This window comes from Cotesia typhae, unplaced genomic scaffold (genome assembly GCF_013202065.1).
Source record: "Cotesia typhae breed Kobodo isofemale line unplaced genomic scaffold, CoteBio_Ctyphae contig_77, whole genome shotgun sequence".
Taxonomy (NCBI): Eukaryota; Metazoa; Arthropoda; class Insecta; order Hymenoptera; family Braconidae; genus Cotesia; species Cotesia typhae.
This window is the reverse complement of record NW_027423765.1, coordinates 846,399-873,599: the sequence shown is the minus strand read 5'-3', so window position 1 is coordinate 873,599 and position 27,201 is coordinate 846,399. Positions and strand designations below refer to the sequence as shown.

The window sequence follows — 27,201 nt, the reverse complement described above, 5'->3', positions numbered from 1 at the left end:
GACACTTGGAGCTACAATTTGCTTTTTTTTTTTTTCTGTGCGATCATTTTCCTCGGAGTTACAGCTCGCTGAAAATCACCAAAAAATTTGGAATTTTTTTTATATCCCTTAATTTTTGTGACTAGTGTATTAAACTATTAATTATTTAGGATAAATAGAATAAATAATAAAAAAACACAAATAATGGGATCAACATGCTGACAACACGATCGTGACAAAATTAGGTGTTAATCAATACAGAACATAAAATAAATTTGTTCTTAAAACTCGCCCGTTTTTTATCCTGTTTTCATCGGGTTATGCATGTTAGGAGAGTAGGAAATATATAAGTATTCTTAAAAATATACGAGAAATGAAGTGAAAATAGGAGAAGATTCATAAATGAGGATGACACACAGAATCGTGAATCGTTCCACATTTTTAAGATTAAATAATTTTGTGAAGCGGGAAAGAATAGGAGTTACAGCAATTATTACGTGAAGCGTTCCACATTCACGTAACAGGATAATTGGGAGGATAACTCACGAGAAAAATCGCCAAGTCAGTGATTATTTAGGTTAAAAAAAAATTAATCGTTTGACTGAAGATCACTAAGAGAAGCAAAGCTGTAAATTTTAGTACATTAACTAAATTTCATAATGCATTGACTATCAGCCAGAGTCTCACTAGTCACATGTGACTGGTGGGACATATTTCAAATAATCTTCAAAACTATATTTTGGATTTTTCGATAATTATAAGAAGTTTAAATCATTTTTAACATGTTTATTTTTACTTCTACAAAGAAAAAACTTGAACAAGTCAGATTTGAAGATGGGAAAATAATTTTTCTATCTTTTTGCGTGACTGGTGGGAGATGTGATAAGCTTATGTTCAATACGAAATACACAAAATCTAACGTATCTTTTCGTTTGAATCAAACGTAATTCTTTTCTTTATTCAATTCTTTTTCTTAAATAAGATGAGATGACTAGCTGGAATTGATAAGATGATTAAAAAAACTGTTGCTGACTCAAACAACATTTGGTCCGGAAACTATAGTTAGTACGACTGAACAGTTACTAAGAGAGAAAAGTCGATTTTCTTATTGATTAAAAAAATTTTTCTTTATAAATTAATGAAGTATAGCGACTTTTAATAATAAATCAAGACTAAATTAAAATTAACAAGAGAAATTTGAAAATTTTAGTCATTTTCCCATTTTTGCATGAAATGCCCCTACTGTAATTGAAGTGAAGACACGGACAAAATATGTCATGCGAAAAAAAAAATAAGAAATTAAATCATGTCTAAAGCCTGGCTTTAACATTATGTGCAAAAATAGAACAAAGTTAAAATGAATTTGTTATTTAATATTTCCGTGTCATACATTTAATTTATTTAATCCTCGAAATTACAATACTATGTATCTGCATAACTTTACTTTATTTAAAAGTTGCAAAAAAGGAAAAAAAACTTTTTTGGAAAAAAAACACCCTTCTAAAGATTTCAGAATCTTATAAGATCAGTATAAGGTATTATACAAAACAATTGAGCCATAATTTTCACTTTGATCGTTATTTTTAACGACTTTCAAAAATTCAAAAATTGATGAATTTTGTATTTTTCAAAATTGTATTGCAAAATATTTTGTTTTCAATAGCCCTAAGTGTTCCCTTTCGAACAAATATAAGGTTATTTCTGTATCTACAATAGCGTTCGAGATATTACAAAAACAAAGTTGAATAACTGGAACAATAGCGAAATTTTAAATTTGAATATCTTTTGGAAAGAAAATTTTTTTTTTTATTTCCTTTGGTAAATCTTCGTTTTTTGATGAAAGAAAACTTCCGACCAAAATTTGTCCAAATCGAAAGAGATTGATTCCAACTATTTGTCGATATGACGTGGAATGACCCAATTGCAAACTATTGCTTTAAATTTCGAAATTTAGTAATTTTTAAATAGCTGGTAACTAATCTTTTTGTAGGGATAATCATACTTTGTCTGAGAGTTTTGCTAATCGCAAAGTCTCTACTTTAAGAATATAAAATGGGTTTTCGTAAAAAATTGCGTAAATCATTTGTAAATTCAATGTCAAACAAAAAAGAATTTTTTCCATTCTCTTGTTTGGTGAGGATTTTTTTTATGTCAAATCGAAACATTTGAGAATTAAAAAAATTTTTCTCAAAAGTTATGCAAAATCCAAAATTTCACTATTTTTCATATTTTTCAAACTTATGTTTTAGAAATCTCGAAAACTATTGCAATTAAAAAATTCGCTTGAGGTAAATTTCAAAGGGGAAACTTGAGGCTATTAAAAAAAAATTTCCAAAAAAAATTTGGAAAAATCTCCAATTTGTGAAATTTGGAATTTTAAAAAATTGTCCAATTTGACCGTCGACAATAAATTTTTTGCTCAAATTGTCTTGTGTACTACCTTGTTCCAATCTAAAAAGATCCTGAAATTTTTGGAACTATGTTTTTTGTTTTTCCAAAAATATGAATTTTTGAAATTTGTTAAAAAAAATTTTTTTCTTAAAATTTTTTTTTTATCCTTATTCAGTTTGGCAAATCGCGTAATTTTGATATTTTGAACAGTTGAAATTTTATTTAGTGGCATGATGATGAGAAAAAAAACTTTAATGATATTTGTTTAATATTGGTAATTAATTTATTTAATAAGGCATTTCAAGTGTAAGTTTACTTTACATTCTGTTACGAAAGTTTTTTTACACGCTTTTTTTTTATTTTTACACGTTTGGTTTTTTTATTTTTATTTTAGCTTCACTTGTGTATATGTATGTTTGTTTCTATGTTTGTATGTTTGTATGTTGGTAACCGAGTCCTTTGGGCGCTATTTTGACCCACTTTAAACGGCCAGATTTCGTTCAAACTTTGTAGATTTATCGAGGGCCGGTGACAATACACTAATTTGATAAAATTATTCCATTTTTCAATTTGCAAAATAAGATTTTTGTTAATTTATATAATTTTCATCTATAGTCGATAAGGCAGAAATTTTAATTTTCCTACCATTATCTTTAACCGATTTATCTAATATTAACAAAGTGCATGCTGGTAAGTTAGTTGCCAAATCATAGTTTTAAATTAAAAAAACAAGCTATTATAAATAAGCCAAACTAAAAAGTAGAAAATAGATAATAGTTTAAAAAATTAAAAAACACGATTTTTATATAAAACCGAACTAAAAAAACAGAAAATACGTTTTAATAAATTTAAATTAGGAATAGTGTTAAAAATTTCAATAAATATAAATTAATAATAGTGTAAATAAAAAAAAATTTATTTCATTTTAAAAAAAGCGTGGGATGCTTTTTAAGATCCCTGTTTAAAAATATTGATTGAAAAGAATTAAAAACGAAATTCGAATTTTTTTCAATAATTTCTATTCTATTGTTTGTATATATAGATATTAGGGTGATTCAAAAAAAAAGAATATTTTTTTTTTCGTTTGGTACTCTGAAAAATAGGTTCCTAGACACCTCTAAGAAAGCCTCTCCAAGCATGAGTTCTTAATTGTAACGGGAAGGTCCTCCTTCTTACAGTTTTCTATTTTTTCTTATTATCAGATAGAAAAATTTATATCTCGCTTCCAACTACTTGAAAAAATATCTTGTTCCTTAGATTTTGTAGGAAATTGAATGCTCTACAAAAAGGTCTCTTACGATTTTTTCGTAAACCCAACCGTTTAAAAGATATTAACGGTTAAAGTTTAATTATTTTTGGGAAAATTTTTTATTTCTTATGAATTTTATAACTCAATGAAAAAAAATCATTATGAATGATGAAACTCATAATTTTGTAGGAAATTTACTGCTCTATAAAAATGGTCTCTTATGATTTTTCGATCAAGTTGAGCGTTAACGAGATATTCATCGTCAAACATCAATGCATATCAATTTTTCTAGTTTTTGATCAATAATTCGAAAAATTTCAATTTATTCTGTGAGTTTCAAGGAAATTTAGACAAATTTGAGTTTTTATTATAAAAGCAACTCCTATAGATGTTTTCTGTTCAAAAATTCATTTGAAAGTTTTTATTCTAATAATATTTTTTTTAAATTTTATCTTTAATAATTTAAAATCTTAATCGCGTTGTCATTTATTACATATGTATATTAATGATTCTAACAATAATGATTCTAAGGTTGGAATAATATAAAATCTTCTTATTAAACAACTTTATGTACGCATTTTGTACTTGTCCCACCAGTCACGAATACCTGCCCCACCAGCCAAAATTAAAAAAATTTTTTTAATTGTTCCTACGCAGGTAATCAGTCTAATTTTTCATAATATTGAATGTTAGTAAAATAAATTTTGTATTGAGAGGGAAGTATTTTTTAAAAGCTTAGTGGTCGAACTGAAATTCGATTTTAAGTATACCTCGGTTAGAAAGAAGGATTTTTCGATGTCCTACCAGTCACACTCAATCAAACGATAATTACGAGAAATTTAAAAAGTAATCGAGGTTTTTGACAAAATGATGTTAATTAGTTATTCTTCTATATTATAAAATAAATTTTACTATAGTACAAATTTCAGTCACATAATTGTAGCTTATAACGGATGGAATTCCAGAGTCAAATGTCCCACCAGTCACTATGGAATGCCCCTATTTGTATAATTATATATGATTACTAGCTGTTACCCGCCCGCTCCGCTGGGTACTTTATAGAATTGTTGTTTAAGATCTAGACTTGAAATTCAATTGGAGTATTATTTTGATATGCACAGGTTCCACATTCCACCGAATCGGAAGTAGAATTTATTGAAATCCGTCTTGAGATGATCTGTATGTGACAAATAAAAGATCCTTCCCTGACTGAGAAATCTAATTTGAAATGATTTAAAATCATCGGATTTTAACACTATATAGATATACAATTACCATGGAGGTAATCATTTCAAATCATCTTTCTGAATCAGGGTTACTAAATTTGCAGCTTTTTGAAGCTATATTTTAAAAATTAAGATTTTTTATTGTTAACACCCACCCCGCGATCTTTATTGGAGGTGATTTGGTGTAAAATCCGTTTTTAGATCATTTTTGTATCACATGTAGAAGACTTTCGGGAGAAGTCCTTGTCGCTGACTGCACATGAATGTAAAAAATTTGTATAAATTATCCTTGCCGCATTTAATGCAGTTTCTTAAGGATAAAAAGTTTGAAGGGTCTTGAGTCGATTAGAAAAAGATCTAAAAAGTTATCTCAAAAAAGTGTTCTTTTTTTTAAACTCTTAAATAATTATAATTTTTCGGGCATTTTGAATTAGGATAGAGTAGGAATTTCTGTAAATGGCCGGTACAACGAGCCTTTTTTCGCATTTTTTTCTACATATAAATAAACTTGGCTCACAAAATCGATTCAATTCAAATTTTAATCAAGATATTAAATTTGATGAAACATTATTTAGCTGAAATACAATTATAGTAGAAAATGATACTTCTTTATTAGAGCATATAATAGTAATTTTTGAAGTATATATACTATAGTATTTTGGTGCATTATTTGCTTCATAATCTATCAAGAAATAAAAAAAATAATTACATCATCAACTTCTATATAACTTTAAATTATACGGCGCTCTTGCTTCTTACATATTTAATTGTAATCATAGATTATAAAAAAATAATACAAGATCGAAATGTGTGATAAGCATGTTTCTTTTTTTACTAGTATTTTCTCCTAAAATTACGTACTTCGTAATTAACAAAAACTTTTTTTTTTTTTTTTTTTTTTTTTTTAAAAAATTTGAGTAGAAAAATTATAACAGTCCTTGGAAATCTTACAAATAATTTCTGTAAAATGAAGTTCAGAAAACTCTTTTAGAGCACTTGTAAAACTCGGAACAAAACGCTGTAAAAATCGCTCATCGCAATTGCATACAAAATTTAACGTTTCTGCTGCGAAATCATCTTTAACGATTCATTGATACTTTAAAATTCTACTGAGCTTTCATAGTTATATCAAAACCAATAAGATAATGGTAATCGTTGCATAGACTTTTATTACTTATTATTATTATTATTATTATTATTATTATTATTATTATTATTATTATTATTATTATTATTATTATTATTATTATTAACAACTTAACAGATTTTTTTTTGCTTACTATTGACGATGTGTGAAACCGAAATACTACTAAAGCGCTTCTAGCGGAAATTTTAAGAACTAGTTATATTTATTATGAACTAGGGGTTGAAGTATTGATCAATGAAGGTAGTAAAGAAAAAAGACAGGGAATTTAAGAAATTGTGAGAATAGTTCTGTTAGTTCAGTCACAGCTGTTGATAAATTATTTTCCTTTAGCAGTATTAATCGATAAAATTATTTTATATTATAACATCAAAAATATATTATTTGACTTTGGTGGATGACTATTAGAATTTCAATGCTAAAGTCATAACTCAAGAAATCACCTTAAAAGAATATATTGAACCTTGTTTTTTGGTGATATTTTGAAGGTATTTCTGTATTAGTGAATTGAACCTTTCACCTCTATATATTTTTTGCAAGAAGAAAAATATTACGTGAAAAAAATGAATCTTAAAATTTCATCTTAATGTGATTATGTTAAAAGATTCTTTGGAATGAGTTTTTGATATAACAACATACGGATTTGAACAGCAATATTTGAATAAACTATTCATTTGTGTCTTTTTCTCAATGCAAACTCTACGAAAAAAAAGTAGCCCATGCAAATGTAAGTGACCAATATTTATTTAATAAGTTTTCGGAAACTAAAAATTGTCAACGTTAAAGAGCAATATGTATCAATATGTATCAATTCTCATTATCGTTTACCAAAAGATTATATGATGTTAAAATTTATTTTTTTTAATAATAGACAGGGTGACGTGAAATTGAACTATAATTTAAAAAATCAGGATCATATAAAATTTGATCTATTATCATATGATTATTTATAAATTAATGTTAATAATCTAAAATAAAGAGACGATCTTGGGGTGACTTATAAGTATAAAAATAATGAGACTTTTGATCTTGTGAAAAATAATTCAATGAAAAATAAATCTAAAGAAAAATAAATCTATCAGTGTGACTTTTTTCAAATACATTCACAGTTAATAATTATATTTCAAGTTTTGTAATAGTCATGTGTTGATCCTATAATGATGTTAAATAATAATTTATGAATGTATTTGAATCACCGCTTGGAGAAGCGCGCAACTCTAGCTATTAAAAAATTTTTAAACGAGTTTTGACTCACATAAAAGAAGAGCTTTAAAAATATTTCAAAAAATTCGAAACGACTCTTTTTGTTGATTTTTGAGGAGAGTCAAATGACGCTCAGCATTAAGTTATGAGCCTGTTGATTCATTTGTATAATTCGTTAATTATACAGCGGGCTTGTAAATCTGTTTATTTTTTACAGGTTAATAATATCCTCGAATAAATTGTAGTCTCAATTCAAATGATTTCCTATTCTTTCCAATGTTCTTTAATTGATTGAAAAATTTCATTTGCTATTTAATATTACATAAAGCGAAAAGAAAAAAATAATTATATTCGGTAATGGTTGCGACAATAAATTAACTTAAACCGGAAAAATCCATTTAAGTGAATTAGAAAATTGTTTGTGAGAAATGTTAAGCTGATGTATCGTTCTAAATTACACTAAGAATTATGAGCATGAGTACACTAAAAAAGAAAAATTTAACTTTAATACAAAAATTCTTGAACCAAGATTATTAGTTAGAAGAGTTTGATCAAGCAAGAAAATTGTGAAATCAAGTAACATTTATTTGAACCAAGAACAACTTTTTTGATTAAGAATTTTATCGCATGATTGAAGGTGATGAAACTCTTCGGAATGATATTCTTGGTTTGAGAATTTTTTTTTTATATCAAGTCAATTTTTTTATCAGTGTCTTTTTTTATTTACCGGCAAAATATCCGATAAATCAAGAACATGGGGCATTCCATGCTGAATCGAACAGTCAAAAAAATTTTTTTTTGATTTTCGCAATTTTTTAGTATTTATCATAAAACTCCATCAGATAAATTTTAAGATTTTTTTGATCACCGGTTCTAAAAAAAATTTTGAACTTTCCGCTAAAAAATATTGAAAATTTTTTTTAATTTGAGAAGTTAATGGCTTTACCTTGTTTTGTGAAAATCGAGTTTTCTTCAGATCTCGACGATCTAAGGTCATAGAAAGCTTCCCTGATTATTCCTCCGATGGTGTCCGTAATACTGTTTTTTTTTTTTTTTTTTTTAAGGAGGTAAAATACATTTACGTATGCCAGGACTAGATCTTGGTACCAGGACTAAAAAGTTTCCAATGCTAATTAAAAAATTAAAGTTTCTAGTCCTGCCTCTGTACATTTCCAATATAACTATAACAAATTTAACAGTAGTTGAATTGGAATGTTTCTCAAATAGTGTGAGTGATGGCCGTGCACAGCGCTAGACTCCGAGCTTACATAAATGTTAAAGGACATGAAAACTAGTTTACCTTAAATAGAGTAGAGGGAGAGTCTCTGTCTGCCAACAAAGAAGCTCTGGCTTCGATTCCCGTATAGGACAAAAATTCTGAGTTCTTTTTTCGGTTACTGTCCAGGTACCAATTAGTCCAACCTCTTATCTCTCCCTCTCTAAAATTTCTTTGAAAAAACGGACTGTCAATTTTTATAATAGTTAAATTGTAAAGTTCACAAACACATATTGTATAATTTGTTCTAAATTATTCGACTTTGTAGGTCGCTCGCTAGCCTTGTTCGTTAAATAAAATTTAGAATAGTAGATCGTAAAAATTACTAAACGAGAAGTATAGTCCACCGTTACTATTTGATTTGATAAAAATTACGATAATAAAATAGTGAAAATTCCTTCAATTTTCTTTCTGTGTGTGTATGTGTGTGTGTATTTTTTTTTTTGAATTTATAGAGGAAGTAAAATACATTTCCATATGCCAGGACTAGGTGTTTGCCTGGGTATGTCGGACTCAGAAGTCAATATTACTTTGCAACAACACCGACTAAACATCTTCCTCTCTCTTTTCCCCATAGATGTTACGGGGAAGACTGGATCGGAGCCGTGTTAGCATTTCTTCAGTCCAGTTCATGTTGCGTCTCACAACGCCTACTTCTGGTTTCTACTGGTTTCTGGTCCTTTTCTGTTTTTTTTTTAAAGGCGCTGTGCTTAGGCTGCGACAGCTGACCAGTTTTCTTCTTTTTTGATCATGCAGATTACCAAGCTCTCAGGAGAGAGCATGGTGTCAGTTGTTTCTTCGGTGTTGCTTTCGTAGATTTTCGACCGATCACACTCGAAGAACGTGTGTTCGACGTCGTCAATTTTGTCTGGGCAGTATTTGCATGTTAGTGTGCTGTGCAAACCCATTTTGAAAATATAGGTATTGAACTGCCCATATCCCGTCAATAGCTGGGTCAGGAAGAAGTCCGTGTCCCCGTGCTTCCGAGAAAGCCAGACGTTGATGTTTGGAATCAGGCGTATCATCCATCTGCTTATCCCTCCCGATGTCTATTGGTCCTACCGCTCTTGCTGCGTTTCCGTCTTTATCCTCGTTCTTGCGTCTTTCATGTTTTCGTCGCGTGCGGGGGTTCCTTTACCTTTGTCTAAGAGAACCAATCTCTGCTGCTTCCAGACCGCGGGAAACGTGTCAGCTACCAAGCATGCATTGTAAGTGTTCAGGAGTATATCTGGGTATTCCAGGGCTAAAGTTCTGATCACTGACTTCGGGATGCCATCAGGGCCAGGTGCCTTTCCCGTCTTGAGAGACTTTGCCGCATCTTGCAGCTCCTTAGTTGTAAAAGGTTTTAGTTTGCCATTTTTTTCGTAATGTCTTTTCTCCCGCGGTGGTTGTTTAGGAAACAGCTGCGCTACAATACTGTCCATTAAGGCAGGAGACTTCAGCGCTTCTGGTGAAGCCTTTCCAAGTCGTTTGGCGACAATTTGGTCGGCTTTACCCCAGATGTCATTGTCGAGTTCGTTGCAGATCTCTTTCCACAACATCGCGTCTCTTGCTTTGATGGCTCGGTTTAGCGTCTTTTTGGTCTGCTTGTACTCGTTTAAAGATAAGTCCTGGCTTGGGGAGCGTTTCGCAGCTTTCGTTGCGCGACAACGTAGCTAATGGCATATTTTGCGAAGTTCTGCTATATCTGTTGACCGCTAGTACACTGGCCTGTGGAAACTCCCGTTTTTCAGCCGCAGCATAGAGGCGTGACATGCGGCAGCAATTTCCTTCATCGTATTTAGCACTACCTTTTCCATCTCACTGCAGGTATCCGGAGTCGGGATGTTCTGAAGGAAAGACCAGCTCTGTGTAGGTGAAATTTGCAGTGTCTCTAAATCGAGCTTCATGGCATTCCATTTCCGTGGTCGATGATCACGACGCGGTACCGTACCAGGTGCTAATCGAATGCTGAATTTCACATGTTGGTGATCACTGCCACTGTATTCCTCTGATACTGTCCAATCCTCGATCATCTTCGCGATCCTTGGAGTCGCTAACGTGATATCGAGGGTAGATTCCTGGTATCCTGGTCTTCTAAAAGTCGTAGTGTTTCCGGTATTCAGCAATATAAGGTTGAGTCTTGCTGCGAAGTCTGTAACTTCGTTTCCTCTGGTTTCTGAGAAGTCAGCACCCCATTTAGCTGATTTAGCGTTGAAATCACCAGCTACAATGACTTCACAGTCGAGCTTGCCGATGGTTTCTTCTATGTTCGCTAAATTCTGGCGAAACACACTAATGCCTTTGTTGGGTGAAAGGTAGACGCTCATCAGGTAGGTTGTAGGAGTCTCGATCCAGATGAAGCCTGCTCCGCTTTCGTTGTTGTTGACAGTAACCTTTTTCGAGTTTACTATACATATAGTTGCCGTGCCGGGATTATCAGCGAATCATGTTTTACCGTTAATGTTGAGATATTGCTTTCAGATAAAACAAACGTTGATTTTCTCAAAGACGCGCTAGCGTAGCAGGTTTTGCGCCAAAGCGCACCTATTTAGGTTGTCTTATAGCAAATCATCTTGGGCATCTTTATCCGGAGTAGAAAGGAAGCAACTTGGCTTCTCCGTGCAGTTTACGGCCTTGTGGTTCTCTCCACTATATTTGTAGCAGCTCCTGCTTCTGTCTGGTCCCGCATACTAACGTGTTTGGTGTTCAAATCCAAGACATTTAAAACAGTGGGTTACTTTTGCAACTAGGCGTATACGGCAGTTTATCCAACCGATCTTTATACGGACCTTGTCAAGAGCTTAATCGCGCTGGCCTCGTCTACTTCGCAGAAGAATGCCCGATCGCCTCGTGGTGTGGGTTTTGTCAGATTTACCTACCTGATCTCCAGGCTATCAGTGAATTTACGTTTAAGTGTTTCGCGGACGTCGCTATCTGTTGAGACTTCATCCAAATCGAGGATCTCGATCGTTGTTATTGGTGTTAGCGTCTTGACCGTGTCGATAGGAGCAGTGGCTGACTTCACTGCATCGGTGAAAGCCTTGCTGTCTTCGGTCATTCAATCCATTTCAAGGAGAACGCCTCCGTGTTGCGTCTTTTTAATAGATTTTATGTCTACGCCCGTCTCGACAGGGGTTACCTTGGCCTTGATTTCCTTTAGGATATCAGTATAAATTTAGTCTTCTACTGGTTGGACAAGAACAGCCTTAGTTCTTGTCTTATTCCTCCTCGGTTTCTTGGAAGCACCCTTACTTGACTGATTTTGCGCTATAGTAGGGGGGGGCGTTGTTTCGTGCTCTTTCTCTTTCTTCTTCCGATTTCGGTCGACTGTCCAGGTGTCCTCCCGGGCTGTTCTTTTTTTGTGCTGGCCTCTCGATTGTTGAAGAAGGGCTGGGCGTGGACAGCTGCCTCTTTTTGTTGTTGTCCTTTCCTTGCTGTGGTGGTTTTTTAGAAGTGACCAAGAGTGGCTGTGGTTTTTTTCTCAGGCCCTGAGTTGTTTGGGTCGATGAAGCCGACATGCCTGGAGATTTGTTGGTCAGCCTATATGCTGTAGTGATGAAGGTAACCAATTTTCTGATCTCATAGTGGAGATTCTTTTTGTCTTTGACGAAGTCGGCTAATTCTTTGATTTTGCTACCAAGTCACTCCATTGGTGACTGTTGGCCATTGTTCGATGTTTGAAATTGTACTGACATTTCCATGTCATCTTTTCCTAGGTTTTAGTCCACCCCAAGTATTTTATTTCTTTGATACCCGACGTATCTGGCGTGCAAATATGTTGTTGGGCATTGCCCTATCCGCCATCTGGGGAGGCGCCCGATGGGGGACCCAGCAACCTCGACACGAGGTGTGTGTGTGTGGGGGGGGGTATGTAAACCTCATAACTTTTGACCAGTGAGACCGATTCTATTGCGGTTGACGCCATCCGAAAGGGCTTGTCTGAACTTAGATTTGGAATATGACTTCGACCAATTCGGACGGGTAGATTTTAAGAAATCTAAAAAAAAAAACAGGAAAAAATTTTTTTTCTAATGTGTTTTTTTTTTTCAAATAACTTTTAAACGGCTTTGCCGATCATTTTCAAAAACTAATCAGTTCTTAACATAAAAAATCTACATCGATCGCCGCCAATCCGAGCAAAATTGTGTTACGTCCAAATCACTGGGCATAAATTATTTTAATTTATTTTGGTCCTGGTATTTTTCAACCACTAGACTGGGAACAGAGAAGTATTGTGAAAAGATATTGGTATTTTACCTTTTAAAATAATTTAACTCACTTCAAAATTTAATTATACAATATATTAAAAATTAATAAAAAGTTACAAGATAAATTCTTACAAAAATTTCAATTATTATTTATGTTATGATCAAGAATATAAAACCTACAATTGGTTTTGCACATACCTTGTAGTCGCTACATCGAAACACGTGGTTCTTAATTAATTTAATTTTTTAGTCGAAGTAATAAATATTATTTTACAATTTAATATGAAATTACAAAAATCTATTTTTAAAATATTACTATCAATTACTTTTGAATTTAACAATAAAAACTTTATAAAACACTGAATTTAGTTTTAAATAAACTATTTAGCTGCGTGGGAGTAACCCGGTCACTAGCTAATGGAGGAAACGCACACTTGGGGGTCAGGATGACGAGAGGGAGTTGATGGAGAAGTTCTCTTGGAACCCCAATTTTCGGGCGTTTTCCAAATGACTATTTGGGGGAAAACAGTATCCAATTAACTGTCTATTTCTCTTAGATTCTACCCTCTCTTCCGGTTTCTCCAAGATGTTCGCTTGAACTTCCTTCCTTGGGCCCAGAGGCATGATGTGCCTCTCTCTCTTACTTATAGGCTAATATTGTATCTATGGACAGGTGTACGTGCAAGCACATTTACATGCACACAAATACATAGTTTCTTATTTAACTAAATCTTTTATTTTATTTATAATTATTACTAATTTATTTGCTTATTTAATTCTCTTTTCTATAGATGATAATAATTATTCATTATTCTTATATAATTATTCACTTAATTAATGTTATTTCTTTATTATTAACTTTTCTAGTCATTATTTAAATATTTTCTATTGCTGAATTTTTTATTATTTATTTTTTTAGTAATTATTTAATTTATTTTTATTTATGTTATTGTTATTTAATACTTCGTTGCTAACTTTGATTATTAATTTTAGTTCTCTAAAAATTATTTTATTTTAAAAGTTTTAACTTTATTTCTCTCTTAAATATAATTCTTTTTGAACGTTTAAAAGTTTCTAACGATCTTGTCCTTCATGCTGTCAATACAGAGGTCAATAAAACTCCCATTTACTTGTGTATTTAGGGTTTTTAATCTTTTGAAGTGTAACAGTTTTACCTGCTCAGGTTAGCCTCTAATCAATTTTATAAATAAACTACTAAATTAACAAACAACAATAATTATCAGGGCGCCACCAGGATTTGTTATTACGGTTCCTGGAACCGATCCAGAGCTGAGAATCCTTATCTTAGGGTAGAGAAAGTGGAGGAAGGTGCTGTTGAATAATAAACAATTAATTAACAAAATTGGCTAACATTTATTAACAACAAAACTTAACAGTATCTTGAGTTATAAAAATTTAACAAAGGTTCACTCACTCACACATACACTATCCACACTTAACAATGTACTTAGTCTCGACGAGCCCCTTTCGGCATCTACCCGTCGATTTCTAACACGTGCTCCTTTCGGCGTCTACACGTGACGGGCCCCTTTCGGCGTCTACCCGTATAATATTATTAACTAACCAAACTAACTAAACTTTTAATCACCCGCACAGAGACCAATCGTATGCAAGGGTCGTTAACTCGGCTCACAGGAGTAACAGTCCAGTGACCAAACGTAGACCTAGATGCTATGCAACTCACGCATAACCCACACTTATCTCACACTGACATTACGGATTTGACTTATTTAAAAATTTAATAATTGATGATAATTAATTTTATTTTGAACTTAAAATTGCGCCATTAAAATATTCAATCATTAGAATTTTTATAAAAAAAATATTTTCCAACTAACAATTAAATTCCAAATAACTTTGAACTAACATTCAACTTCCTCAATTCCGATTGTTAATTATATTTCTGATTTAATATATTAAAATAGATTAATTTTTTTTTGATCAGATTAAAATTCCTGACTACTTTACTACACGGGAAAAAGTAAACTGTAATAAATAACAGTTGATTTATAATAAGTAATGATCAACTGCTAAAAATTACCACTTCAAACAGTAAAATCATGATTTTACTATTCACATTGTAATATTTACAATTTCAACCTAACAATTTACTCTTTATATGAAAGAAAATACTATTTCAAACACTAATATTCGCCATATAAATGTCTAAAATGTTAAAGTATAATAATTAAGAATTAAGACTAATATTTATCATTTCGTACCCTTATCCTCCTCCCCCGTCAGAGATTGTAGAAAAAGACGAAAATGATGACAGCCTTAGGGCATTGCGAAGGATATACATCTGCGCAGATGAACTATCAATCTCAAAACCCGACTGTAAGATAATTGTCTTAACATTAAATATTTATTTGCCGGGACTAGGTGTTAAAAGATGGAGGAGACACATTCGTGGTTATAATGATATTTATTCTAAATTTAATCACAGGCGTAGTTTTGATTGTACAGAGTTTGAGGAGTTTACAAATATTGAGCACTTTGAACACTTATTATGATCTTGAATTATTACATTGATTCATGAGTACGTGTTGGTTGAGTTTGATTGAGTTGTATCAATTAATGTATATTAATTATACTGAGTATGAGTTGTAGAAATTTGATCTTCAATTGAACTATTAATTAATTTACAATGTAATTAACACTAGCAATTATGAGCGATAAATATGAGTAATGGTGTAGAAAGGTTCACCAGACGATTAATTAATCACACTTAATTAATAGTCATAGTATGAGCGTATGAATTAGATTGACTGAATGCAATGATTAATAGAGTGAGTGAGTGCAAGTGTAGAGAGAGCTTGAGCTGAATCTGTGGAGTTCACAGTAATGATTAATTGGATGAGCTGTATAAATTAGAGTCACTGGATTATTAATCAATTAACAATATAACTAACTTTCACAGTGTGAGCGAAATGAGCCTTAAACTAGTGAGCTTAATTGATTACGTGAGTCTCGGGATGCGAGATAGAACACACAACGTTGAACACGGAATGGCCGACAGGCCCAAGAGCTGGTGGCAGTCACCCCCAATCCCCACCAAGCAACATCTGCAATGCAACATTTGATTTTTCCGCATGATGACGAATTTCTATTAACACTTGTAACACGTGATTGTTGCTGGGTGGAAAGTGTAGGTGGCTGCCATACATATGTATGAGAAAGAGCGACATATGGGTAAGCCATGTGACAATGAGTAAGAGAGAGAGAGGGAACCTGAGAGTATAGGTTGTGATAAAGTGATCTCAGATGATTTATAATAAATACTTAATTGTACCTGAGTTGCCAATGATTGCGGGTGAATAAAGATGAGTAGCGATGCTGTAATTGGCTTCAGTGAAGTTGAGTGGATGAGCTTGATGATTTTCTTAATACACAGAGGAATGCACCGGTCACGGTAAATGCGTGTGTACACTGTACAATTAGCACGTGTTATGAGGAGTAGGGTGGGTCAAAAAAATCGAATAATTTATTTTTGACTTTATACTCTGAAAAATAGGTTCGTAGACACCTAAAAAGAATTCTCTCCAAGTATAAGCTCTTAATTATAACGGGAAGGTCCTCCGCTTTGCGGGTTTCTATTTTTTTCGAATAATCAGATAAAAAAATTTATATCTCGCTTCCAACTGCTTGGAAAAATATTCCATGGCATAGATTTTGTGAGAAATTGAATGCTTTACAAAAAAGGTCTCTTATGACTTTTTCAAAAACTCAACCGATTAAAAGATATTCATAGTTGAAGTTTGGCTATTTTAAGGAAAATATTCGTTTTTATTATGAATTTTATAAGTCGATGAAAAAAATTATTTCGGATTGCGGAACTCATGATTTTGTAGGAAATTTACTGCTCTACAAAAATGGTCTCTTATGATTTTTTTATTAAGTGAAGCCGTTACGAGATATTCATCGTCAAACATTAACGAATATCAATATTTCCAGTTTTTGATCAATAATTCGATAAATTTTAATTTAAACTATGAGTTTCAGGAAAATTTACATAAATTTGAGTTTCGATCGATAAAGAAATGTTATAATAAGTTAGATAAAGAATTATTGGAATTATCATTGATTTTCCTTGGAGAAATGCCTCAAGAAAAGATTTCTTTCAAACGTCCTGGTGCTGTTCATCATGCTAGATGGATGGCTAAGGCCATTTATAGTTTGAAAATGTATCTATTCAGAGATGAATTCAAACTCTCTCAGAAAGAATTGCATGGTCTTCGTCATTTCTGTATTTTTATAGTCACATTGTATTTAAAAGCTTGGTTTTCATCAACTTCTGCAACAACTGCTGCTTATCATGACTTGCAGTTTATGAAAAATTTATTGGAGTACAAACATATCAATCCTTTGATTTCTTCAGCTACGTGTGAAAAAATGATTTCGCACTTATGGTATTTGAGCGATGAACTTGCCATTTTATCACTGTTTGACGATGGCGTTCCATTAGAAGTAAAAAAAAGTATTGTTGAAGCTGTTAATACTCGAGAAGGTACAGTGCTGAGTCGAATAATTATCGATCTCTGGCGACTTATCGATGAAGGGTAAGTTTACTTTGTTATAGAAGAATTTGAGTCTGCCTAATGACGGGAAATTTTTCGGAGAGACCGGACGAGACACTTAAGGGGGTATTCTGGTCTAGAAACATGAATTTCAGGTAATTTTTGAAATGTCGTAAAAAAAAGACAATTAATATTTTTAATATACATTTTTTTATTAGTTGTTTGTTAACATTAGAAGAATACAAAAAAAAATTAAAAACTAAAAAAAGTACAAAATTTTTAAAATTATAAGCTGACGGAGTGGGGGCTCTTTAAAAATTTCCACGTGACTATGACCATGATTTTAACCCTCCTAGTAATCTAAAACTAAAAAAAAAAAAAAAAGATTATTAATCAAGAATAATGTCGCAATGGTCGGAAGTAGGGAAAAGTTTGAAAAAAATTTTCACAAAATGGCGACTGTTTAAAAAAAAATTTTTTTTTCGACCACTTTTTCTGACGATTTTGAATTTTTTAAAAATAGTTAAAATAAAAATTTGGGGATAGGGCTAGTTCCAACCATAGACAAGCCAATAAAGAAGACTCTATAAAAATTCCAAGTAAATCGGTCCAGTAGAACCTGAAAAATCGTGGTCATCGTTCCGAAAAAGACAGTTTTGAGAAAAACGCGTTTAAAGTTTCGCGTAAAGTTTTTTCTAGTCTAAGTCATATAATGATATTTTAAACTTACATTGATTTAATCTGCCATTCCTGCCTCATACATTGGACCTTCCTCGACTTCAAAGAAACTATTTTCTGCATTTCTTTCTTCATATCGAGCAGTTCTGGCCTCCTTTGAAGCGATGGATGCTCGTGTTTCGGAGCGGTCAACCCGGGCGTTGTCGCGTTTGCCAGTAAATGAATGAGCTTCTGGTCCAATTTTTATTCCCATCAGCTCCATCATTTTTAAAATAGGAATAAAGCATTCATTGAAAATACAAACGCTAATAAATGTCGCCATCTTGATAATATGAAGTCCAGAATGAATGTGTTTCGGAGCAAAAGTCCAAATCAGAGAGTTCAGAGACTCATTATTATTCTGCGTTTCTGAACTTAAACATCGGGTCAATAATTCCTCTGATGAGAAGCTTTCGTAAATTGGCTTTATTACTTTCAAGACGTTATCAGACAGAGGAGGATTCTCGTGGTCAAACTCCTCTAATGTACGTACGGATGCAGCTTTTTGCCACTTACACCAACTGTCCGTACCAGGTGGGCAATACATATGTTGCGGATTTTCATTTGTAGAACTGCTATGATAGTAAGTAGCCCAAATTGCATTTTTCATGTTCTCAACAGAATCAGGGTGCCGGCGAATCGCTAAGCCATAATATAAAGACAATTTATTAATGACTTTATCAGTTAATTTGCCTTCACCCTTTCCACCAATCCCTCTATTTTCTTTTTTCGCTTTTCGTAACCTTGCACCCATTCTTTTTGGACGTGACCTACGCATTCTTTTTTTTGGACAAATGGGTTACCATCGTAAGGATCCATATCGAGAATACCCTTGAATGTTTTAGTGTCACCATCTCCAATGTATTTAGCATATTTCACTCCGTGATTTTCATTTGATCGACAGAACATTTCGACAATAGCATCAACTTCCATTTTGCCTGCACTTCCTTTATGGTTTATTGTACATAATTCTTCATGACTTTCATACCAATCGTTATACGCAGCAATATCAGAATATTTTTTATTTTTCCAAACATTACAGCCTTGACAGAAACTAGATTTGACAACAGTATCAACAACCTTCTTGCAATTTTTTGCTACAAGTGTTGTTACTCCAAATAGAGAATTAAAACCCCTTTTTTTCCATGTCCCATCGCCAGAAACAGTAAACTCCGTAGAACAAGCATTAGGATCACTAGCTGATATTAACTCTTTTTCTTCATTCACAGCTTTGGAAATAATGAGGTTATAAACTGTACATGCGGCCAAATGGATGTTTTCGATGCAAGCGTAATATATACTGATTGATAATCCTTGACAGATATCCATGAGACTGCAGAAGATATTTATTCCCTCCCTGCCAACTCCCAAAAGCCGCATAGCAAAAATAATTTTTCGGTTTACTTCAAAGGATTTGTCGACGAATGGACATGATGGTATATATTGAACACTATCGCAACCACATTGTAATGAAATTTTAAAACCTAATCCACGAAAAGATGTGCGTGAAAATTTAATCTCTTTTTTACATTGAGCGCACAAAACTAAAGAAGAAATCATCGAGAAAACCGTGAAAAACTCCAATACACAGTAGCCGTAATTATTTTCAATGATCACCTCTTCATCATTAGATTTTTTTAGTTTTGCTGCTGATGCACTTGTAAAATTGGTGTCTTCTTGTGCCGTGTATCGATTACCGTGAAATTGCCTTTTCTTCTGATGATGTGGACGCGTACGCTTTTCCGCGGAAGATTTTCTATCCATTTTATTTTTAAACAATATTTTTAACTGTCATTATTTAATTCACAGCACATACGTCCACGTGGTTCAGAGGTTAGAATTCAACTGTTAGCAGCTGGATGCAAGTGAATACTAAATGTATCAGATACGGGTCACCTCAGGTTCTCATATAACTATATATGTGTATAATAACTATATATATATATATATATATATATATATATATATATATATATATATATATATATATATATATATATATATATATATATATTTGTATAGAGGAACAAATGGTTTTACTCAGAATAGGGATTCAGGTAGACGGAGAATCCCTAATGTCTTTTGTTCGATTAGTTGCGACCGAACAAGTTTGGATGCCAGGTCAGAAAAATACTTATATCTCCGAAAATAATTTAAATTTTGAAAAATCCTCTTGTACACATATTCTTAAATAGTTAAACTTTGAAAATATAAAAAAAAAAAATTTTCGATTTTTTGAAATTTCTACACCAGAATACCCCCTTAATGCGTTTCTCGTTACTAACATCCACTTTTAATTTTATTTCCTTGAGGAGAAAAAAAAATTTATTTTAAAAATAGTAAAATTGTATTATTTATAAAAAATAAAACTGTTGAAATGAGACTACGACGTAACAATTGGTTGATTTGTTCGTGAATTGTTGACGAAAAAGATCGGAAAAGGCGTTTCTTTTTAATTACACTGAAATTTCTGGTCTGATCGATTTGTGTTCAAAACTATATCATAGAATTTGAAAGACTGTATCAAATACTGCCAAACGCGTAAAAATCGGTCGATTTGTACGTGAGTTATCGTGGTCGAAAGAAAACCAAAAAATGTGTTTTTTCAGAATTACTCTGTAATTCTTCGTTGGATCAATTCTGTTAGAAATAACTACTCAGGTATTGTTAAATTATTGTTTATTGATACTGTGACGGGTTTGAACCGTCCCTTGGTCACCCCTTTATTTGAATTTAATAATTAAGGGCGCCACTGGAATTTTTATCACGGTTTCCAGAACCAGTCCAAGCAAGAGAGATATCGCAGGGTCGAGAGAAATTATAAAATTTGACATAAATAAGAACAATTCAATTTTGCATCAATTATGAATTTATTTTAACAATCTGACAATTAAGTCTTATTTCAATACTCACACACACACTCATACTTATAAAAGTTACTTATTCCTGCGATACCCTCATGTGGAGCGTCTATATCGCAGTTTCTATCATAGTTCCCTATTCCTGACGGTACCCTCATAAGGAGCGTCTATACCGCAGTTTCTATCAAAATTTCCTATTCCTACGATACCCTCATATGGAGCGTCTATATCGCAGTTTCTATCATAGTTGCCTATTCCTGACGGTACCCTCATATGGAGCGTCTATACCGCAGTTTCTAACTATATCGCGCTGTCCACAGGACCCTCACGCTCTAAGACTCTAGATATGATCCTGGGTGGTCGCCCGGACCCCTGTCCAAGGTTCATACCGTCCTTAGCCCTTTCGCTGTCGCCCGGACCCTCACTACGGGACTAAGGAACCTGAAGTCGACTAGGACAGAGAAGGATACCATGACATTACTCGACAACCTGCTAATACTAACCTCCTCGACAGCCCGTGAACGAGGAGTATATACTGTAAATTATTTTCCACACACACACACACACACACACACACACACACACACACACACACACACACACACACACACACACACACACACACACACACACACACACACACACACACACACACACACACACACACAATTCTCAATAAAAACAATTTTATCCAATTACATACTTGACTCTAATTCACAATTACTTTAAAATCCAAGATACTTTTTACAACATAACTTCCTGGGAATCGAATCTCCCGGTCCCTAACTTAACTTCGATAAATAATTTAATTTAAATTCTGGTTGCTTAATTATTAATATCACAGTAGCGTTTATTCAGCCAAAATGTTAGATTAATTAAAGTTTACTCGAATTCAAACTGCCTGAATAATCGGCTTATGTCTATTTTGAATTCCAGTCAAGATTTGAGACTTAGTCTTCAACTTGGTAAACATTTCCCAAGGCTAAATTTTATGTTAATTATTTTTAAAATCATCGTACTGGAATTTGACAAATTTATTTATCGAAGTTTATTGAACAAATTTTCTTTTGTTGATAATTTTACTCTTGTAATTTTGTTCTATAAATTAATTTACTGCTTAACAATTTTAATATTCTAATTTAAGGAATTTGTGTCTATGGTAATTTTATTTTAAAATCTTTGACAATTTTCCAAAAGTAAATTTCAATTACTAATTTTAATTTTGAATTTTACTTTATTTTTACTTGTTGATTTTATTGGTTAATTTTAATCTAACTTGGACAAATTTATAATTTTGATTTCCTTTATCTTTATTTTAATTTCTAATTTGTAATGTTACGTCCAAATCAATAACTTGCATTTAAACAAATACGTGAGCAGTATTTATTTTTTCTTGACAATAAATTTTATCTGCGTTGTGTATTCTCTAAAATTATTCCGAAATCTTAACTAAATACAATCGAAATTAAAAAAAAAACCCCTTTATGATAACGAACCCCTATAATTTTAAAATTTACGTAGAAACATTTTACTATCATAAAACTAAACATAAATACTCCTAAACAAATAGAAAAAAAAAAACACATTAAAAATAAGTTACCTAAATGCATTTTTCTTGGAGACGTTAACATAATGAACAACCCAAAAAAAACGCATTGGATTTTTTTTATCTTAATTCTCTAGGATAATTAAATATCCATAAAGAGTCCCAAACAAATAGAACTAAGTATCTACGACTCTTTGGAGTTTTAAAGTAATTTGTAAGCCTAACAGATGTACTTTTAAGATAACTAAAATTTTTCTTTATCACTTACGACAAACAAAATTTTATTACAGCACGACAGCTATTTAAAAATAATATTTGAAACTTAACGAAAATTAACCATAGAAAGAACATTAACGGTTCTATAAATAAATTATTTCTTTTATCAAAATAACTAATCGAATTAAACAATTAGCGATATTACTAATGTTAATAAATTTAAATAATTTTTTATAAACTAGAAGGACAAAATGTACATGCCAGCGTATGTGTGAGTGCGCACGCACATCGGCTAGTAACTTGGACGGGACCCAGTCGCTTTCTCTACGGAAAATGCAATGGGGCAGGGAACGGACCCCGGGAAACTGTTTCCTGATTGGACACAGTCCCCCCCCACCCCAAAAAAAAAACCCAAAGTCCGAACTCGAACCATCGATAAAAGGGGCCTTGTTCACAAAAACGTTGGTAATTTTTCCTGTTCAGTCCCAGAAGCTACAAGTGTCCACACACTTTCCTGTAACAAGTGTCCATACACTTTCCTGTAACAAGTGTTCACACACTTTCCTATAACAAGTGTCCTCACACTTTTATTATCCACGTTAGTCCTCACTAACTTCTAGTGTCCACACACTTCCTTATTATCCACGTTAGTTCACACTAACCAGTTCACGAATATCCTAATACTTCCAATTTTTGATTAATAATTTTTCATTAGTGAATTTAAATTAAGTTTGTATTGTAAAGTTTAGAATCAGTGAAATTAAAAAGTAGCAAATCAGGTACCATAAATCATACTGTATCATATTTTTGTTAAGATTTCCAACCATAAGAATTCTTGTAAATTTGTTTGTGTTTATAATTTTCCTTCGCATTTGTAATTTTAAACATTCAATATAATCATAATTAAAATATACACAAATTCTCATTCATTCAATCACAAAAATCCAGTATTTAACACGTTCCCGGTCTATAGGCTGAAAAGCTTGGGCCGAAAATTATTTAATTTATTTAGTCCAAATTTGGACGTAACAATAATAAATATAATCGACAGAATATCGCTTATACACTAGTCACAAAAATTAAGGGATATAAAAAAAATTCCAAATTTTTTGGTGATTTTCAGCGAGCTGTAACTCCGAGGAAAATGATCGCACAGAAAAAAAAAAAAAGCAAATTGTAGCTCCAAGTGTCTAGTTTTTAGATATGACCATGAAAATTTTTTGTCATCGTCAGGTCTGGAGAAATCCTAAGAAAACTACTGAAAAAAAATTTTTCGAAATTTTTTTTCGTCTTAAAAAAGGTCTACGGGCTTTAAAAAAATTTTTTCGATTGTTTCGTTTAAAAGCTCTTTTAGTAAATTTAATACCCTTTAATTTGACGTAATCAAAAAGCCTGTACGATAATTTGCCGCGGAGTTATCGTCAATCAAAGCAAAAAGTTTTTTTGACTTTGGAAATCAATAACTCTGGAAATAATGACCGTATAGGAAATCGAAGGAGGGGTTTGAAAACTACACAATATTCTCTATAATAAAACGTAAACCGCTTTTGAAGAAAAAATTTTTTTGAATTGAAAACTCGGACTGAAAAAAGACAAAAATTCGCATAATTAAGGATATTTGGATAACTTGGTATAACTTTGGATAAAATGGATGAACGAAGGATATCGTTGGTAATTTTTAACTTCAAAGTGTCCCCTAAAATCCCTAAGAAATTCAAAGCGCTGCGATTTTTTGTTCATAGTGCCCAGAAGCTTCAAATTCTGTGTTTTCGCAAAAATCACCATTATGAGCAATTTTGTGATTTTTATTCATTTTTCCATTGAAAAAATTTTTTTCAAAATTCTTTATTTTTTCGATCAAAGAGATTGATTTTTCAAGAAATTTGAAAAAAAAAAATTTCAATTTTTTCGAAAATTTTTTCGAAATTTTCTCAATTTTTTTCGACTGTTTTTTTACCGCCGGCATTAGCGTTACCCAAAGCGTACCACGTGGAGGTTGCTCGGTCGGATTTACGCTTCTCACACACACACACACGTGTGTGTGTGTGTGTGTGTGTGTGTGTGTGTGTGTGTGTGTGTGTGTGTGTGTGTGTGTGTGTGTGTGTGTGTGTGTGTGTGTGTGTGTCTTTGTCTGCGTGTTTGTCTGTTTGCAGCTGCCGAATGACCTCTGTACGCACGGCAGTAACTGCTCAGTACCGTGTATTGCCACCTCTGTTCCGAATCACAGCTCGTAAACGCTCTTGCATGTTGATGCATCGTCGAATATCACGTTGCGAAATTCCTTGCCAACAACGTAACAACGCTTGAGTCAACTGATGAAGATTGTGCAGTTGCGGATAGTCTCGCCGCAATCGACGCCCAAGCATGTCCCAAACATGCTCAATTGGGTTCAAATCAGGATTCATCGCTGGATGATTAAGCGTTGTTACGTTGTTGGCGCGGAGAAAAGATCGCGTACGAACTGCAGTGTGAGGACGAGCATTATCCTGCATCAAAATGAACCGTCTTGCCCCCATGCGTGTGCGCATAGGCAGGACGTGTGGCTCCAGAATTTCGTCGACGTACCTATCGGCAGTCAACGTCCCACGAACGATGACCAACGGGGTTCTGGTATTGAAGGACACGCCTGCCCACACCATGACTGATCCACCATTGAAAGCTGTAACTGGTCTCGTAAAACCATCCCGATCTCGTTCTCCACGACGGCGCCAAACGAGAGATCGTCTATCGCTGCCATGAAGACAAAATCGAGATTCGTCAGTCCATAATACACTGGTTCACTGTCTACGACCCCAATGGTGATGATCATGAGCATAGGCCAATCGGGCTCGGCGATGTCGTGGAGTGAGCATAGGCACGCGATTTGCGCGTCTAGCGCGTAGTCCTTGCTCTCGAAAGCGATTTCGAACCGTCGATGCCGATATGTGTTGTTGGGGAGGACGTTGTCGACGATTGCGAAATTGATGAGCGATCGTGTGGGCATGCGCAGTAGGGTTTCGACGAGCTTCTCGAATGATAGCTCGATCATCACGCTCGGTAGTGATTCGTAGTCCGGACGAATCCTACCTTGACCCGGACGACGATCGTAACTTTGAGTCGCGTTAAATCGGGCATAGGCCCGACTGATAACGGACTGGCTCACTCCCATAGAAGCTGATACTTCCACCTGACTGTAGCCCTCTTGAAGGAGGGTAACAATGCGAGCCACATCTGTGGCAGCTAAATGTCGACGAGGCATATCAAAAGGTGCTTATCAAAGAAAAGCTTACATAAAATTCACGTAAGGAATTTAGGCTAAAAAGAAAACGTAAAATTCAAGTTTTGTGTGAGGAAAAGCCGAACTCCGCGGGGGTATATCAATTTGTTTTTATTGAATTTTTAAAATGAGATTTAAAACTAAGGGAGTTGTAGCGGACAGAAAAAATTGAGTTAATTTTTTTGACAATAGTGAAGCATTCTGAAGACGATAAAAAAAAAAAAATTTTGATAAAAAAATTTCGAAAAAATTTTCGAAAAAATTGAAAATTTTTTTTTTTTTTTCAAATTTCTTGAAAAATCAATCTCTTTGATCGAAAAATAAAGAATTTTGAAAAAAATTTTTTTCAATGGAAAAATGAATAAAAATCACAAAATTGCTCATAATGGTGATTTTTGCGAAAACACAGAATTTGAAGCTTCTGGGCACTATGAACAAAAAATCGCAGCGCTTTGAATTTCTTAGGGATTTTAGGGGACACTTTGAAGTTAAAAATTACCAACGATATCCTTCGTTCATCCATTTTATCCAAAGTTATACCAAGTTATCCAAATATCCTTAATTATGCGAATTTTTGTCTTTTTTCAGTCCGAGTTTTCAATTCAAAAAAATTTTTTCTTCAAAAGCGGTTTACGTTCTCTTATAGAGAATATTGTGTAGTTTTCAAAACCCTCCTTCGATTTCCTATACGGTCATTATTTCCAGAGTTATTGATTTCCAAAGTCAAAAAAAACTTTTTTGCTTTGATTGACGATTACTCCGCGGCAAATTATCGTACAGGCTTTTTGATTACGTCAAATTAAAGGGTATTAAATTTACTAAAAGTGCTTTTAAACAAAACAATCGAAAAAATTTTTTTGAAGCCCGTAGACCTTTTTTAAGACGAAAAAAAATTTCGAAAAATTTTTTTTCAGTAGTTTTCTTAGGATTTCTCCAGACCTGACGATGACAAAAAATTTTCATGGTCATATCTAAAAACTAGACACTTGGAGCTACAATTTGCTTTTTTTTTTTTTCTGTGCGATCATTTTCCTCGGAGTTACAGCTCGCTGAAAATCACCAAAAAATTTGGAATTTTTTTTATATCCCTTAATTTTTGTGACTAGTGTATAAATGACGCAGTTAACTCAAAATTGTCGATATCAAAATTTCTGATTTGTAAATTTTAATCGAAATTTATTTGACCAATTTTATAATAATTTTATTTCTTTTATTTTTAAATTTGAATTTTTCCAACTTATTGAATTTTCTATTTGTTCAAATTTTATTTTAACTAATTTTAACCTCGATTTATAATTTAGATATTTCAATTAAATTCGAATAATGAATTAATTAATCAAGTAGGGTGATTGGAAGGCGGAACCTGGCCTGTGCCTAGAGTTTCCGGGGACGACGCAATAATTTACCGA

The 27,201-nt window shown here is 33.0% G+C and overlaps 1 protein-coding gene across 2 annotated transcripts in view; it reads left to right on the top strand.

The window, feature by feature from the left end:
- Nucleotides 1–6,263: 6,263 nt before the first annotated feature.
- Nucleotides 6,264–27,201, top strand: part of Dab (DAB adaptor protein) — a 115,114-nt gene continuing 94,176 nt past the window's right edge. The window contains exon 1 of one of the 2 annotated variants that reach the window (XM_074251618.1): nucleotides 6,264–6,716. In XM_074251618.1, the coding sequence (XP_074107719.1) occupies nucleotides 6,680–6,716 (37 nt within the window). In that variant the 5' untranslated portion in view covers nucleotides 6,264–6,679. The remainder of the gene's footprint in view (nucleotides 6,717–27,201) is intronic. The other variant, XM_074251620.1, reaches the window with a different exon arrangement.